The sequence below is a fragment of the Balaenoptera physalus genome (assembly GCF_965194825.1).
Source record: "Balaenoptera physalus genome assembly, chromosome: 17".
Taxonomy (NCBI): Eukaryota; Metazoa; Chordata; class Mammalia; order Artiodactyla; family Balaenopteridae; genus Balaenoptera; species Balaenoptera physalus.
Window position 1 is genome coordinate 53,401,628 of NC_138895.1, and position 18,958 is coordinate 53,420,585.

At 35.0% G+C, this 18,958-nt stretch overlaps 1 protein-coding gene across 4 annotated transcripts in view; it reads right to left on the minus strand.

The window, feature by feature from the left end:
* The window catches only part of LRP12 (LDL receptor related protein 12), an 82,834-nt gene that overhangs the window by 42,339 nt on the left and 21,537 nt on the right, over positions 1 to 18,958 (minus strand). For 3 of the 4 annotated variants that reach the window (XM_082434284.1, XM_082434283.1, XM_082434285.1), the window contains exon 2: positions 1,362 to 1,418. The exons of the other annotated variant lie outside the window; for it this stretch is intronic. In XM_082434284.1, coding sequence (XP_082290410.1) covers positions 1,362 to 1,418 — 57 coding nt within the window. The remainder of the gene's footprint in view (positions 1 to 1,361; positions 1,419 to 18,958) is intronic. 4 annotated transcript variants of the gene reach the window in all.

Below are 18,958 nucleotides of genomic sequence, written 5' to 3' on the forward strand. Positions count from 1 at the left end.
AAAAGTAATCATAATTTTCATTAGCTATCCAAAGTAGAAAAAGGGAGAAAATTAAGATCAACTCTAAACAAACCTTTTTTAACTTGATGTACACAACTGTATGCCATTTGAAAGCATATGAAAATGGGGAAACACACTGTAAAAGAATTAACGCAGGCTGCAAAAGTGCCTGCTTTTCATTTTCAGGAAACCAGGCTTGTCAATCTGTTTGGCCTAGCACAGACTAACTCTTAGAGTACTTGTTAAGTCTATTCACTTTCTGAATATAAAATGAGACATAAAACAAAACAGAAAAACATTCAGTTTTCCTTCATGAGAAAAAAATAACCAAAAAATTCCAAGAAGACATGAAGAAATCAATCAATAAATTGACAAATATACCAAGTGCAATTTTTTTAATCACACAAAACTTATCAAGAATATAGGGAAATAATAAAATAATAGTAAGAAACTCAATTTCCATATATGCAAAAAATAAAAGATTCTGCTCTCCTAGTAATTGTAGTTGATAACGCAAAAATGGTATCAAAGTTTGTAAGTCACCCAAGAATGAAAAAAAAAATTTTTTTTATTGAAGTGTAGTTGATTTAAAATGTTGTGTTAGTTTCAGGTATACAGCAAAGTGATTCAATTATGTGTGTGTGTGTGTGTGTGTGTGTGTATGTACACATGTATGTATATTCTTTTTCAGATTCTTTTCCATTACAGTTTATTACAAGATATTGAATATATTTCCCCATGCTATATAGTAGTTCCTTGTTTTTTATTTTACATATTTAAGAATGAACATTTTAATAGTTATGGGCCCTTAAGTAATTATTAAGTTATAAAAGCTTAGATGAGTGGAAAAAATGCATTTACCTCAACAAGTTTCTGAATTTCATGCACACAAATATGTTGTTGGGTTGCTTTTTAATAACATAAATTGTGCACTCAAGTACTACAGTTTTATGCATAGTAGTATTTTTAATCTAAAAAATCAAGCAAAATGCTTAATTTCTAAGGCTCTAATGCTAGGAATAGCGTTCAAAATTACATTTTAATAAATTTCATTCATATAACTTTGTATGTAAAGAAAACACTAATTCAACTTGAGCTAACTTTTCTCTTGGTTCAGTGTTTGTATGGAAAAATAATTATGCAGTCCGTTTGGAAAAATATAATCAATCCATGGGCATGCAAGTATCAATTTTATCTTATGAGAATTTCTCCATGTTCCAGTTACTTCATTCCTTATTACATGCTGCAAAAAGCAGTAATAATTTTTATAGCCAAATATCACTTCATAAGATACCAGGTGGCTGTCAATATTTACCATAGAAGTCATGCATGAAATTTAAACATTACAAAAAATGACTTACCAGTTGACACTCCTGAAATATGCACATTTTCAGAATGTTCTGCAAGAGCACCATTTCCTAAAATTAAACATAATGAATAAACTAATTTCCAAGATAAAATTAAAAAAAAATTTTCAGATTCTCGCTCTAACAGAAAAACAGGTACACAGAGCTATTTGTAATATCCAGAAATGAAATTAAAGTCTCTTACAATAATCTTCAAAACAGTCCTATGCAGCCCAAAATTATAATAGTAGTAGGGAAATCAAAACGTTTTGGAAATCACAACAATGTAGTGTAATATAAAGGGCAAATATATAGATCTGATTAATACCAGAAAGAATTTTCTATCAAGTTAATAGTCAAAAGATAACTTAGTACTATTGGCAGAAAAGAGACAACCACATACTTTTTAAAAAACAGCATTCCTCTAAAAGCACGCTTAATTAGTCCAGAATGTGCCTACTGCTGGGGTCACACATGTGTGTCCCATGTCCTATGCTTTGCATTACCTTCTAAATCCTTCAACATCTTCTCATCAACAACTCTAACAGTCTTTAGAGTAGGGACATGATTATACCCTATTTTGGTAGCCCCTGATTTTCTACACCTCCTACCACAAAGTTGGGCAAATGGAAGCATTCAAGTAACTTACTGAAATGAGTTACTAAGTGTCACCTAGTAAAATAAAAGTGGTTTTAAAAAGACTCCCATTTAAAGTAGAGATTATTTAATCCTTTAAATTAGTAAACAGTGTCCCTCAGCTGTTCTTTTTAAAAATTTAATTTAGTTTTATTATAAATTATTTCCATTACCTCTGTTCTTTCTTTTCTTTCTACAAGTTGCTCATCTTTCCTTCTAAAGTTTTCTCTCTCCCTATGCATTAGGTCAATTTGGCAACACAACAGTTCAGGAATCCAGCTGACAGAGAAAGAATTCTCCCTGGAGTGGGGCAGGGGAGGAAGCTAGGTGGGAGAAACCTAGAGGGCAAAAGCAGAATTCTCTTGATGGTTGAAAGAGTAGAGACAATAGCAAATATTATAATTAACAACTTATCTTTTACAACCATCAAACTTCTATGGTTGCTTGATTTCTGTATAGCATCCCCCAATGCGCTAAGTTCTGGGACAGCAGAATCTGTAAACTTGCCGCATCACTGTATGCACGGTTCCTAGAACAGAGCAGGTGCTCAAAGAGCTAACAAATGAATAAATGAGGGAGTTCATGATGATTAAATGAAATCATGCCAATTAAGCACTTGATATAGTGCCTGACACACAGCACTGAAGAGGAATTCATTTTTGTAACTGTGTAAAATATATTTTTACTATTACTAAAGAATAAAATAATAGTGATAACACAACCTTCGTAGTTCAACTACAGCTACAGCCTTCAAAATGAAAAGAAATGTTATGTTTCCCTCCATTAAAAATGATACAGTGGAAATGGTGACAAAGGTGTGTAAGCTATATTTATTACACAAATAAATCTGATTATTTATTTAAGTACTGTGCATTAGTACCACAGAGGCCACAATTTATTTTTCCTAACAATGTTAAATGCTACAGACATAGAAATGAAACTACTAGAAAGCTCCCACATTATTTCTTTAATGTGTACAACTTATGAAAATTGGTATCCTAAACAAAATGGTATAAGAAACTGATTCAATAAAACAACTAACAAGATTTGCCAAAGGTCAGTATAAGTTGCCTAAACCTTTGCTACTTACAAGTATATCAGCAGTACTGGCATTACCGGGAGCTTATTAGAAATGCAGAATCTCAGGCCTCACCCCAGATTATTGAATCAGAATTTACATTTTAACAAGATCGTCCCCCACTCCCAGTGATTTGTATGCACATTAACATTTGAGAGCCAATGGCTTAAACCTTCTACTTCTATAGTAGATACAACTCCAAATTAAAGCTGTGTAATTTGTGACCCTAAGGTTTCCAATATCCTTAAGGCAGCATATTAAATTATCCTCAGGAGAGTTTTAATATTAGATATATTTTATACATTAAATTTTTATTCTAATTCAGTAAACAGAGTAAAGATGGGCAGAAGGAAAACAGTAACATAATGCAGTATCTAAGACTGTGGATTCTGGAGTAGATCGCTAGGATTCTAACACCAGCTTCACTTCTTACTTGCTGTGCAATTTAGAGCAAGTTACATAACCTCTTTGTGTCTTACTTTCATCTCAAAAACAGAGCAGGTAATACCTATCTTATAGGGCTTAGTAGAATTCTTTATAATAGAAAAAAATAGAACTTAATCTACATCTCCGTCAGCATGTAAATGAATAAACTAAAAACAGGCTTACAATAAAATATTCAAAAAACTGAATTAAGTAATTCTATATGTACTCACTTGGAAAGATACGCACATTGAGTTAAATATGTTTCAGAGTAACATTAGCATATGCTCTAACTTTAACTTTTAAATGATGTCTGTATAGTTACTGTGCCTATGTTACATAGGCATATGATGTATGTATGTACATGCATTTGCACACACACACAGAAGAGTCTAACGGTGTATACAAACTGAAATTAGAGAGGAAGGCCTCCTTTGTATACTTCAGCACCGACCGAATTTGCTACAACAGGCACAGAGTTCTTTAAAAAATTTATTCATATTATAAAAAAAAAACAGGCAAAGAGACTATAGTTCATTCCCCGTCATTCTAAATAAACAGAGGTCTGATAAATATTGTGTGAAATAAAATATTATAATTTCAGAAGTATTATTAATGACTTTAAAAACTGGAATAACAGTACTTTAAGACATAAAACATGATACTATTGCTAATTTCCCACACATTTACTCTAATTTAAAAACAATCCGATTTAGAAGTTAAAAAGTCAATGATAATTTCTAATAACATCAAATAACTATTCCTTTCTTTGAGATTACATTAGATATTTCTTATTCTAAGTATCACATGAAGTAAGTGGGCTACTTAATTTAGGTGTTCTGCCATTTTTACAAAAATGTCACTTACAAAATACAATTATTTCTATGTTATAAGCAGAGAGCACCGCCCCAAACTGCTTTGTTGATATAAAGCTCATTATATTTTTGCTAATGTCCCGCCCCCAACTCCTGAGAGAAGAAAACCCCACACATATGAGGATGTACACACACCACCTCCTGACTTTAACTGCATTGTAGACATGCTAGACATTCTCATAGAAGTCACCCTTTAAAGGTGCCATATACTGGAAAAATATACAGTCTGATAAAACATTACTTCTGTAACTATGCATTAGCAGCTGACTAGTTAGTAGACCAGCTAATTAACTAGAACTCCTAGAAAACAAGAAAAATTTTCATTATCACCTAAATCAGGAAATAATTTTTTACGACTTAACTGTTTTTTAGTCCTACTAACCAAATACCAAAGGTAATCAATTGTCCCCATTTATTATTCTTCTTGCCAAGCTGAAACATGGTTTTGTAGTTTTTTACTGCAATACAAGAGAGAACCTTCTAAAAGAGATATGTACTGTTTCAGGAAAAGAGGCCATAGGGTAGTGAGTTTGACCTCTGGAACCAGACTCTGTGGAATCAAACCTCAGCTCTACTGTTTAGTCATGAGCCTTAACTAATGATGTCTCCTAAGATTTAGTTTGCTCACCTGCATAATCAGAATATCATCATTAACAGGATGTCTAAATCTATGGTCTCTGTGCCCCTGTTGCTTTGTATCTTTCTTTCTGTTTATTGTTGTTCTTTTTGTTTAAGAACTAAAGTTCTTAAAGAACAGCTGATAAATACAGCTAAGACATGACAGATACGTGCCAGCCAAATCCTAAATGCCTCACAAGGCTTTCCTCAGCTCATCCTTAAAACAACAGTTCACTTTACAGGTGAGAAAACCAGCTTAGAGCAACTTAGTAAGTTTTTCAAAGAGCTAGTAATTGGATGGATTAAAAATTCAAATTCACAGTCATTAAGAAGTTTGTGTTCCTTACTTTTTTTAAAAAAAGAATTTAGACATGAATATACTTCTTGCTTGTAAAAGAAACAGTACTTAACTTTCAGAGTTAAAACCCACCTGCCACCAGCTATTCCAATTTGTTATGGGGGAAGACCACTGGTTTAAAAGTTAATGAGCAGCAGTTACAAGTAACTTATATGCTCAGCATCCTACGATCTCGTTTTCACTGTGCAATGAGAACAGATATCAAACATTAAAATATGTACACACATATATACACCCCCAACATCGTTCCTATTTTACTTTAAAGAAAAAGTCCAAAATCCTGATAAGGCTTACCAAACTCTCCACCCTTTGAGTCTTCCCAACTACTCCAAAAGCTTCATCTTTTGTGATTCACTTTCCCACTCTATTTTCCTCTCCAGAAATATTAGATTTCTTTCAGAAAAGGGTCACCTGTCTCTCCTGCCTTTGGACCTTTCTTTAATATATTCTTTCTTTAGGAAGGCATCTCCTGATTCCCCCATACTACGTTACGTCATTCTGTTACAGGTTCCTAGAGTATCTAATACTATCACTTTTTGAAAATTTATCACACTTCTGTTATCTGTGTAATGTCTATATTCACCACCAGATCTTAATCTTAGTGGGGGAAGGTGGGGTGGAGAAGTGTGATGTAGTGCTGGGACATAGCTGGGTTTGTTTTGTTTTGTAACCCAGTGACTAGCAGAGAAGATACTCCATATCTGCTCAAACACATGAATGAATGGTAGGTTGATACATAAGCAAGAGGCATAGTCCCTGCCACCAAAGAGTTGATAATCTATTGAGAAAATAATTTAAAACATCTGGAGCAGAAGCAAACAATATAAAACCAAACTAAAATTAGCAAGCTTCTTACTCAAGTGGGAGGCTTTTCTACTGAAAATGGGAATGGAAGATAGGAGTGCCCACCATGATATAAGCCAGGGCAATTAGATAAGAAAAGACAATTATAGGCATAATGATTGAAAAAGAAGAGGTAAAACTACATCTATCTGTAGATGATATGATTGTGTATCTATTTAAAAACCTCAAGACAGTCAAAAGAAAAAGTTATAAACAATATGAAAATTAGTAAAGTAGCAGGATATAAGATAAGCATACAAAAAATCAAAAGCCTTTGTAAATACGAACAATGGCCAGTCAGAAGATACAGAAGACACAATTCTTAGTAGCAACAAAAAGATTTTTAAAAACTCAAACACAGAACTCCTGCAGATGGTCATGATGGAACAATGGGTAATGGACCAGCTTTCTCCAGGTAGAAAGCTAGTGCAATAACTCATTCTGATTTGTTTCCCTTTTCTCAGAGATCACAGTCTTACACTGCCTGTTGTCCCATGTCTGAAAAAGTTGGAAAAAACATGTTAAAAAAAAAATTCAGACACAGGACAACAGTCAGTCCTAACCAACAAGAATAGAAAGAAATCCACAGTGGACTTACTGTTGCCATTTTGTTCAGTGTTTTCTGGCTTTTTTGTAATTCCTTTGTTCCTTTTTTCTTCTCTTGCTCTCTTCGTTTGTGATTTGATGATCTTCTGTGGTGGTCTGATGAGATTTCTTTCTCTCTTTTGTGTATCTACTATAGATTTTTGCTTTGTGGTTCTCATGAGGCTTAAATATCTTATGTTTATAACAGTCTATTTTAAGCTGTTAACGTTGAATGCATACTAAAGCTCTACCTTTTTATGCCCCCCCATTTTATGTTTTTGATGTCACAATTTATATCTTTTCACCCTGAGTATTCGTAACAAATGTAGTCACAGTTACTTTTATCTTTTAACCTTCATACTAGACTTACAAGTGATTTACTCACCACCAACACATTAGAGTATTCTGAATTTAACTATACATTTACCTTTTCCAGTGAGATTTATACTTTATGTTTTCTTATTACTAATTAGCACCCTTTCATTTCAACTTGAAGTCCTTTGAACATTTCTTGTGAGGCGGTATGGTGGTGAACTCCTTCAGCTTTTGCTTGTCTGGAAAACTCTTTATCCTTCCTTCAATTCTGAAGGACAGTTTTGCTGGGTAAACTATTCTTGGTTGGCAGTTTTTTTCTTTCAGCACTTTGAATGTATCATGCAAATCCCTTCTGGCCTACAAAGTTTCTGCTAAAATATCTGCTAATAGCCTTATGGGGATTCCCTTGCATGTAACAAGTTTTCTCTTGCCACTTTTAAGATTCTCTCTTTAACTTTTTATAATTTAATTATAATGCATACAGCTGTCTGCTTGATATTGTCCCATAAGTCCCTTAAACTATCTTCATTCCTTTTCATTCAAATTCCTTTTTTGCAAGGATGCAAAATGCTGACCATAGGAATTTTAAAAAGTAGTCATTTCTGGTTAGGATGGTTATTGTATTAGATGTTGTTCTAGTATGCAGACCAAATTTTTCTAAATTGTGCAAAGGGTATAAGAGAATTTGTTACACCCTTGTAGAAGCTACTAAGCATTTGCCTCTGACATTTCTACTATCAATCTGTAAAGGAAATAAGGTTTTGCTAACATTGTTCTAACCAAATTCATATGGCTTGTACATTTATTTCCTTTCCTAGGTATTCATAAACCACTTCTTCTCTTTTGTATCATCTTCCCTAGAGCCATTATCACTAATTGTTGGTTTGTGGAATTCTCATCCCTCCTGCCCCAGTTTGAAAATCAAAATTGCCTTTCCTGTTTCCAGTCATCTGATCTTTCTTTCCTTCTCTCATTCCTTGGAAGTATTAGCACCTAAGTCAGAACTCCTTAAGTTATTTAGAATACCTGAATGAACTCCTATAATCTTTGCACATATGTCCTTCAAGAAGGTTTTCAGATATAGTTACTCTTACCCTTTTGGTTTGAAGAGCATATTTGACAGGGGACATAAACATCACCAGTGTTACACCATCTGCCCAAGCAACAGCCCTATGAACCTTTCTGTTATTCTTTATTTTACAAAGAAATGTTTATAAGACCATTTTGTTGTCCTTGGTATTTTTGCTGAACTCAATCTTGCATTTTCTCCATATTAGTAATACTTATAATTTATTCTTGGTTAAATATCCTTTTTATCTTGGGAATATGTTCTTAATTAGTCTGAAGTCATTGAGGAACCACTAATTTCCTTAGATTTTTTTGCCATTCATTCCTTTTTGGGATTGTTTGTGATTTTAATAACCAGAAATCATTTTTGAGAACTTAATAACATCCTTGGACTTTCCAGATTTTCATGTTGTGGAGGCATATTTTTTTTTCTAAATTACTTTAGAATCTATAGGTTTTTTTTTTTTACACATCTTTATTGGAGTATAATTGCTTTACAATGTTGTGTTAGTTTCTGCTGTATAACAAAGTGAACCAGCTATACGTATACATCTATCCCCATATCCCCTCCCTCTTGCGTCTTCCTCCCAACCTCCCTATCCCACCCCTCTAGGTGGTCACAAAGCACTGAGCTGATCTCCCTGTGCTATGCGGCTGCTTCCCACTAGCTATCTATTTTATATTTGGTATTGTATACATGTCAATGCTACTCTCTCACTTTGTCCCAGCTTACCCTTCCCCCTCCCCATGTCCTCAAGTCCATTCTCTACGTCTGCACCTTTATTCTTGTCCTGCCCCTAGGTTCATCAGAACCATTAGATTCCATATATATGTGTTAGCATACAGTATTTGTTTTTCTCTTTCTGACTTACTTCACTCTGTATGACAGACTCTAGGTCCATCCACCTCACTACAAATAACTCAATTTCATTTCTTTTTATGGCTGAGTAATAGTCCATTGTATATATGTGCCACATCTCCTTTATCCATTCATCCGATGATGGACACTTAGGCTGCTTCCATGTCCTGGCTATTGTAAATAATGCTGCAATGAACATTGTGGTATATGTCTCTTTTTGATTATGGTTTTCTCAGGGTATATGTCCAGTAGTGGGATTGCTGCGTCATATGGTAGTTCTTTTGTTTTTTTTTTTGAAGAAATCTTCATCATTTATATCATAATCATCTTTAACTTTTTTTTTTCACACACACACACTGTATTTTATTTTTACAAGAGATAAATAGACTGACACCAAGCATTGTACATGGATGACCACAACAAAAGCAACAATGATTGCAATTACCAAACATGAAACACTCATACTATGTCATAATATTGACATTCAGTCCAGTAATCCTCCACTGTAACAGCTCCTCCATACTGTTCTCCATAGTGGCTGTATCAACTTACATAGAATCTATAGGTCTTAAGCTCTGATTGTGCCCAATCTCATTGTTTAAAAAGTGATTATAATATAGTTACTTCTACCTGGTCAAATAAGGTATAGAGTAGTACACTGTTAGGGACTGAATTGTGTCACCCAAAATTAATATGTTGAAGCCCAAATGCCCAATGTGACTATATTTGGAGATAGGGCCTTCAAGGGGATAATTAACATTAAAGGAAGTCATAAGGGTGAGGATCTAATCTGATAAGACTGGTTTCCTTAAGAAGAGATATCAGATATCTCTCTCTCCATCTGCACACAGAGAATAGGCCATGTGAGGGCACAGTGAGAAAGACACTGCAAGCCAGGAAGAGGAACCTCATCAGAAACCAACCCTGACATCACCTTGATCTCGGACTTCTAGCCTCCAGAACTGCGAGAAAATAAATTTATGTTGTTTAAGCCACCCAATCTGCGGTATTTTGTTATGGCAGCCCAAGCAGACTAATATACACACTTGCCCCGGGTCATAGCTGAACTAAGATGTCTGTGAATGCCTTGAAAGCGTACGAAAAATTCAGTACATTCTTCTGAAAACAGGCTTCATAGTGTCTAACAAATACCTATAATGAGACGTTTCGTGCAAAAAAAGGTTAAGAAGTCCCTTGGAGACAGAGTTTATTTTCCTACTTTATTTAATTACTGGTATTCTAAAAGTATTACTTCTACAGCTTTCTAACTGCAGGTATTCATTTTGGATTTAATAGACTTTTATGAACTGGCCTGAACCAACCTGACACTTAAAATAATAACGATCATTTACAACATCACTTTTTATGGAAATAAACATTCTAATTTTCAAACCACATTCTTAAAAGACATTTGGGAGTTCAATGTTTTTATGTTTAGACTTCCTATATTATGTTAGTAAGATTTTACACTGGAAATGTCTTCAAATAAGGGCATGATGACAACGAACTATTACTCAAAGTACAAATACTAAACAAACACAAGTTCCCAGTATTCAGAGAATGAATCATATCCCTGAAAGGACATGCAAGACAGTTATGAATCCCACTGGTGAGTATCTCAGTGACAGTGTTCATGCAGATGGAAATAATTTTCTTTATTCTAAAACAGCGTGAATCACTGAAGAACCCACAAAACAAACTAGAAAGGGGCTCAGCTAAAGACTATATGAGTTCAAAGGTTCCTACCTGTGACTTTGGTGGTTCACAAGAGTAAATATGAAGGTTTGAAGGGATTCAGAAATCCAGGAAAAAACAGAATTACATTCCTATATTTCCAATGAGATTTACTGACATATACTTCACACAACATAAAACTCACCTTTTAAAGTGTGCAATTCAGTTTTTTAGTATGTTCAAAAAGTTGTGCAACCATCGCCACTATCTCGTGCCTGAACGCTTTCATCACCCGCCCCAAAAAAGTGTACCTATTAGCAGTTATTCCTCTTTTTGTTCTCCTCTAGCCCCTAGCAACAACTAATCTAGTTTCTGTCTCTATGGGGTTTTCCTATTCTGGACATTTCATATAAATGGAATCATACAATATCTGATCTTATGTGTCTGGCTTCTTTCACCTTGCATCATGTTTACATGGTTCATCCATGTTGTACCACGAATCAGTACTTCAGTCCTTTTCATGGCCAAATAGTATTCCATTGTATGGATAGACCATCTTTTGTTTATCCATTCATCAGCTGACAGACGTCTGGGTTGTTTCCACTTTTTGGTGAATACTGCTAAGAATATCTGTGTATACAAGTTTTTGTGTGGACATGTTTTCAATTCTCTTGAGGATACTCATAGAGTGGAATTGCTGGGTCTTTTGATAACTCTATGCTTATCTTTCTGAGCAAATGCCAAACTGTTTTCCAAATGGCTGTACAATTTTACATTCCCAACAGCCATGTGTAAGGGTTCCAATTTCCCCATATCCTCACCAACATGTTATTGTCCGCCTTTTTATTACAGCTAGTGGGTGTGAAGTAGTATCACACTGTGGTTTTATTTACATTCCCCTAACGAGTAACGATGTTGAGGTTCCTTTCCTGTGTTTATTGGGAATTTAGGTATATTATTTGGAGAAATATCTATTCAAATCCTTTGCCCATTTCTTAATTGGTTGAATTGTCTTTTTGTTGTTGTTGAGTTGTGAGAGTTTTTACATATTTTAAAAACTTAACAGATATATGATTCACAAATATTTTCTCCCATTCTGTAGTTTAATTTTTCACTTTCTTGATGTAAAGGTGTTTTCTGATGTTGAAATAAATGTTTGAGATACAGATGTTGTTTGATTTTGAGACAATCCAATTAACCTATTTTTGTTGTTGTTGCTTATGCTTTGGTGTCATATCTAAGAATCCATTTTCTAATCCAAGGTCACAAAGATTTACCTCTATGTTTTCTTCTAAGAGTGTTATAGTTTTAGCACTTACATTTGGTCTCTGGCCATTTTGAGTTAATTGCTGTGTACAGTGTGAGATAAGGGTCAAATTCACTCCTTCACATGTGGATAACCAGTTGTCTCATCACAACTTGATGAAAAGATTATTTTTCCCCACTGAATTATCCTCACACTTTCCTGAAAATCAATTGATCATAAATGTATTATTTCTGGACTTTCAACTCTATACCATTGATCTATAATGTGTATCCTTATGCTAGTACCACACACTCTTGATTAGTAGAGCTTAATATCATACTGATATTGATATTGTAGCTTCAGAAATTGGGAAGTATGAGTACTCCAATTTTGTTCTTCTTTTTTGGTATTATTTTGGCTATTCTGAATCACTTCAATTTCTAAACGAATTTTATTTTATTTTATTTATCTGTTTTTTGGCCATGCCACACAGCTTGCAGGATCTTAGTTTCCCAACCAGGGATTGAACCCAGGCCTTTGGCAGTGAAAGCACAGAGTCCTAACCACTGGACCACCAGGGAGTTCCCTCTAAATGAATTTTAAAATCAGCTTGTCAATTTCTGCAACGACAGCTGAAATTCTGATTTGGATTGTGCTGAATCTGTAGATCAACTTGGGGGGTATAAACAATACTAATTCTTAACAATATTAATTCTTCAGATACATAAATATGATGCAATGTCTTTCCAGTTATTAGGTATTCTTTAACTTTTTATCACAATATTTTGTAGTTTCTGAGAATTAGTTTCACATTTTGTTATATTTATTCATTTTATTCTTTTTGATGCTATTGTTAATGGAATTGTTTTCTTAACTTGATTTTCAGTTGTTCATTGCTAGTATATAAGAATACATTTTTTCTTGTATTCTGCAACCTTGCTGAATTTGTTTATTAGCTCTCATAGGTATTTATGAATTTCTGAGGATTTTTTATATACAAGTATGTCATGTTTATAAACAGAGAAAGTTTTACTTCTTCCCTTCTAATTAAGATGCCTTTTTTCCTTGTCTATTTGCCCTGCCTAGACCCTCCAATACAATGTTGAATAGAAGTAGTGAGAGCAGACGGACATCCTTGTCTTGCTCCTGGTCTCAGAGAGAAAGCTTTCAGTCTTTTACCATTAAGTATGATGTTAGCTGTGGGTTTTTTGCAGGTGCTCTTTATCAGGCTGACGAAGTTTTCTTTTATTTTTTGAGTGTTTTTATTATGAAATGGTATCGGCTATTGTCAAATGTTTGTGTCTACCCTGTGATTTTTGTCCTTTATTCTATCAATATGGTGTATCACATTGACTGTACTATGCTGAAACTCACATTCCTAGGAAGAATTCCATTTGGTCATAGTTTACAATACTATTTATATACTGCTGGATTTGGTTCACCAGTATTTTGTTAAGAGGATTTTTGCATCTCCATAAGTAAGGGAAGTTGGTCTGTAGTTTTCTTTTTCTGGTATCAGGGTAGTACTGGCCTCAAAGAATGACTTGGGGTGAGTTTGTGAAGTATATATATATCCATCCATATATACACACAAATACACACACACACACACACACACACACACACACACACACACTGTGCTGCTACTTATGTATTTTACTCTCATTTAAGGAAATACCAAGTATATTTTTTTGCTTCTAATTTTCTTCTTGGCTGATTAAATTTCATAGTTTATTACTGAACTGTAGGTTATTAGTTTGCTGATTACATTATAACATTTCTGGAAAGTGACTAGAGACCTGTTTTACTCAAATGATGTATCAGGCACAGTACCTACATGGTCAGCTTAGTACAGGAACAAAGTGTAACAAATAAAGGTGGTTTTCATTTCTTTCTTCCTTGGTTTCCCAACAGGCAAAATCTTCTGCAATGTGTGGGTAGTCCGTGACTGGGGTTGGGAAGAGACAGTAGGAGAAGCCAGGTGATAAAAAATGTTGGATTTTTTATATCAACTCTATTTTAATAGTTGATGAAGCTGAAGTACAGAGAGAAGGGAAAGGCAGTTACCTTTTTAAAAATCAGCTTTGTTGAGGTATAATTTACATGCAAAAAATTCATTAATTCCAAAATGTACATACAGTTTGATGGGTTCTAACAAGCACGTGTGGTACTGCAACCACTACTACAATTAAGACATACATTTCCAGCACCCAAACAAGCTCTCTGGGTCCCTTTGCGGTCAATCCCCTTCCCATACTCCTAAAGCCAACTAATGGTCATAGGCAGTCATCATTTATAAGCATTAGGCATTGCATTGAACCCACGATATACTATTTAATCTTCCTCCTAGTCTTAAGAATAGATAGTTACCCCCACGTTATGGATGAGGAAACTGACTCAGACCAAGTAAATCATGCAAGCTAGTAAACGGTTAGGGACAGGCTCAAATCCAGATCTACCTAATTCAAATGTTAAAAACTGAGTTTTAATTAAAAGATACGGAATTTCTTGACTTCCCTTGAAAAAATTTTTGTAACCGTCTACAAGTATTTGTCTACGCACATCTACTGAGTTTACTTCCTTTAGGAGAAGTATGCATATTTTTAGGTGCCCAACAGCCCCATTACCTTCTATGGTCTTTCTGGCACGGAGCCAATGCCCTCAGCTCATTTCTGTCACTTTCCTGGTCTTTGTCAATACTTGTAATTGTGATCTGTGGTGTACTTTTTGAGTCCAAGTTATATGTGTAGGAAAATATATGAAACGATACAAAAAAACCCTGCTAAAAATGTTTACCCTACTCCCTTAACCCCATCCCCAAGGTAGGAAGAAGGGGGGACAGAAATGATTAGCTTTCATTCTTGATACATTTCTATAGTGTTTGACTTTATTAAAGTATGTATTACTTTTGTAAGTTAACTCACATGGATTGATATTATGAACTAAAATGTTACCTTCTGAAAAAAAAATTAACACAACATAAAATTCTATAGCTACAGTTTCAAGTTTTTCTTTATATGAACTATAATTAAAAGTGATTACAGATGATATCTTTTTTCTTAATATTATTGACAAAATGGTACAAGAACTATCACTTAATATAAACACTAAAACATTCATTGCCCTCTTGTATAGCAGCAGGTCACTTTAAAAAATGTTCGTATACATGAGATCCAATGATGAGAAGACCAATTTGTGGCTGCAACTTTCATATTCTTGCTGATGTCACTAATAACACCATGGCATTTATGCACAGACTAAAGCACACAAATAGAAACAGTGATGCTTCTGCAATAATAACAAAGATAAATGATTCTTAATGTATTTGAATTAGACTGCTGGAAAAGAGCTTTTTAAAGGTAAAATTAGAAAGAAAGCAGAATTTTAAAACCAGTAAACATCGAAATTTTTAAAGTATACTTTTAACAACATTTAAAAGAAATCACTAAATTGTTAAAATCATAGTCAATACCATTTGTAGACTTATGTTTTTCTTGACATTCACCCTGTGTTTTCTTTTTTTGCATTAAATGTCCACACTGTTGTGTTTTTCCTACCTTTATTATTTATGAAGGATGAGATAAGTGATTTGTTTCTACTTCTAGTAATGTCCAGAGAACATGACATTGTGAATGGTTAAGTATTTTGTTGGTAGGGAAGACTGTTCTCAAGTTTATCAGAGGCTCTATCATGGGACCCAAAGAACAGTAAGTCTAAAAGCACTTTGGATCCTGCAGTCTCATTAGCCCCTCTCTTTCCTTCCCTTTAAGATCTTTCCTCTCTGTGGTTCCTTTGTTTTCTCTTGATATATTAAGGCCTTTCTCGTCCATAAAATAAAATCGTTTTTGCCAGTATACCTCCCTGTTTCTGCTTTCCTATCCTGGTCTTTACTTTCTCAGCCAAAAACTATTTGAAAGAATCTACACTCACTAATGGAGCTTCCTTACCTATCATTTGCTCCTGAACTTTTACCCCCAGTGCATTTCTGAAACTCATGGGGCAAAGATTACCAAAGACCTACCTATCAAACACAGTCCCCCAATACATCAACTCTGAATCCAGTTTCCTGATATAGGAGAAAATCATGTAACTATGTGGAACTGTGTCACGATAAATTCATGGTTTCATCTCATCTGGATATTTATTACTGGAGTATAACCTTTTAATACAGCCTTATTCAACTCTAACTCCAACTCCCTCAAAAACTACATTAATCCTTTGAGCCTCCAAACCACTTCCTTGACCAATACTTAGTAAATTATCTCCCTTGCCAACCACTCAGAGATCTTCTGGCATATTATCCCCTCCCTTTCTAGAAACTCTTCAGCATATACGTTTAAAGGCTCGAGTCCTCCACGTTGATATCTCTCAAATTTTTACCCATAATAAGAATCTTTCTCTTGAGGTGCAAATTCTTACTTGACACCCACCTCCCCCAACATTCACTGGGCACTTATCTTGTGCCAGTCACTGTGGTTGGTGCTTTTCATATACTACTACTGATCTTTACAGCATCACTGTAAAACAGATACTACCGCCACTTTACATGCAGAGAAATTTAGACTCAAAAGAGGTTAAAGTTAAAAGACTTGCTCAAAGCCACACAACTGGTAAGTGGCATTGCCAGGATTTAGGCAAATTTGTCTAGCTCAAAGCTCTTATTCTTAAAATAACAAGAGCAGCAACTAATGAGTTTGGAATATGTGCCAGATGATGGTCTAAGCAATTTCCACGCTTCAGCACATTTAATCTTCATAATCACCCTACGAAGGAGCTGCTATTATTATTTCCATCCTAAAAGTTGTCTTTTAACTTCCTACTGAACAGGAACTCAGTATTACCTTAACATTCATTACCTAGCTATCTCAAACTCACTATGTGTGAGATGGAACTCCTTTTATCTACTCACAATCTGCTCCTCCTCTGGTATTCCTTACCTGGGTGAATGACACCAACATCTCCCACTTGTCCACAGAGAAACCTGGAAGTCATTCTTTACCATCTCCATCTTCCCCTTGGCACTATATAGTCAGTTCTCTTGATTCCTTCCAAACCTGCTATTTCCTTCCTTCATGTCACTGATATTTCTTTCCAGTTTTACTGCATTAAACATAAGTTCCACGAGGACAGAAGTGTACAATAATGTTTGGTTCACAGCAGACATTTGATAAATATTTGCTGAATGTATGAATGAATAAATGAATTAGCTTGCAAGCTTTGTACTTTTGGTCTTGCAGCTCTCTGATCCATGCTTCATAGCGCTACTAGAGATCTTTGTAAAAGGCATATCTGATATGAATCTTCAGTTTATAAATCTGTAACTGGTTCAACTCCTTATATGTATTAAGAGCCTCTGAGACCCACTATAATCTGGCTCTTCTGTATCTCCTCGCCCTTAAATTTAAAACTTCTTGTCTGCTTTTGCCTCATACACATATATTCTGGTTTCAACACAGCTAAAGTATATACAGTTTCTGAAATTGTGATGTTTTTGAACATGATGTTGTCTCTGCCTGGAACAGTCTAGCACACTGCCACCAGTTACCCGCTGAACTCCTTCAACTCAGCTCAGGAAACAGACCTCCATCCATCTCAGGACGAGTCAGGAGTCCTCCCTGATGGTCCCACAGGACATCACACTGGTACTGAGCTATAAGCGTATCATTACCACAGCCCTTATCATCCTGTTTCGGGTTATTAATTTAACTGACCATCTTCCACAGCAAATTCTGAGTGTCCTAAGAGCAAAGAAAGCCTTGCCCCTCCTTTCTTTTTTTCTCTTTTTCTTTCTTTTTCACTCTCTTTCTCCCTGCCTTCCTAGTCCCCAGCAACCATCTCCCAGTTTCTGACACAGAGTGAAACTTCAGGAACTGTTGAGTTAAAGAATCAAAATTACCAGATTTTAAGATTAAGCATGGAACATCCTCCGTACAATTAGCCATTTGGTTTTCATGTTATAGTTTGCTCAGAGGGTAAGAGGAAAGAAGGAAAAGGATGAAGAAATATAAAGAGGAAGATAGGCATTCTTTCATTAGTGAATGAAGTTAAAAAGCCACGAGGGGAAAGAGAGACTTTGGATCCAACTGTCCACTTGGACGACAGGCTTTAGAGAGCTATTTCTTATCACTGTCCTTCAAAATGTAAAATATTGGTCAATGACTATTCAAAGCTCTTGAGCAGCTTCAGTCTTTATACTGTAAGGGACTCTACTCTGCATTGGCTTTAGCAACTTGTTGGTGGACAAGAAAGGACACCAAGCCAAAGGCAAGATGCTTTTACCATTTTTGATCTTCAATGACTCCTGGGTTCTTAATAGCTTATAGCCCATCAATCTAATAAATATATTTAAAGAATTCCCTTTTTCCCTCTGAGCAAGTGGCTAGCTTTTCACCTACCTCTACTGAAGCTCATCTCATAACTTACCTATTTTTTCACAGAATCTTAAAACTGTACCTTGCAGTTTATCCTGTCAACTAAGCATTTTCCTATAGAAGTATCATATATGAAGTTGAGGATTATCCTTTTCACATATTTTTAAACAATTATTCAATGTAAGTATACCTATCCTTGCTATATAGGTATGTTTCCTCAAGTGAAAAAAGAGAAAAATATTTATTTACCTAGCGTGTATTTGTTGCTATACTATGAACTTTCAAAAATTTTAATGTACTTCATCATCAGAACAAATATTTGAGGTAGGTATTGTTTCCAGTTTACAGATGAAAAAACTAAACTTTAGAAATAGTAAACCAGTTGCCCAAGGTGAAATGTCTAAGAAGCAGTATCCACAATGGAATATTACTCAGCCATAAATAGGAACGAAATTGAGTCATTTGTTGAGAAGTGGATGGATCTAGAGACTGTCATACAGAGTGAAGTAAGTCAGAAAGAGAAAAACAAATATCGTATATTAATGCATGTATGTGGAACCTAGAAAAATGGTACAGATGAGCCGGTTTGCAGGGCAGAAGTTGAGACACAGATGTAGAGAATGGACATATGGACACCAAGGGGGGGAAACTGCGGTGGGGTGG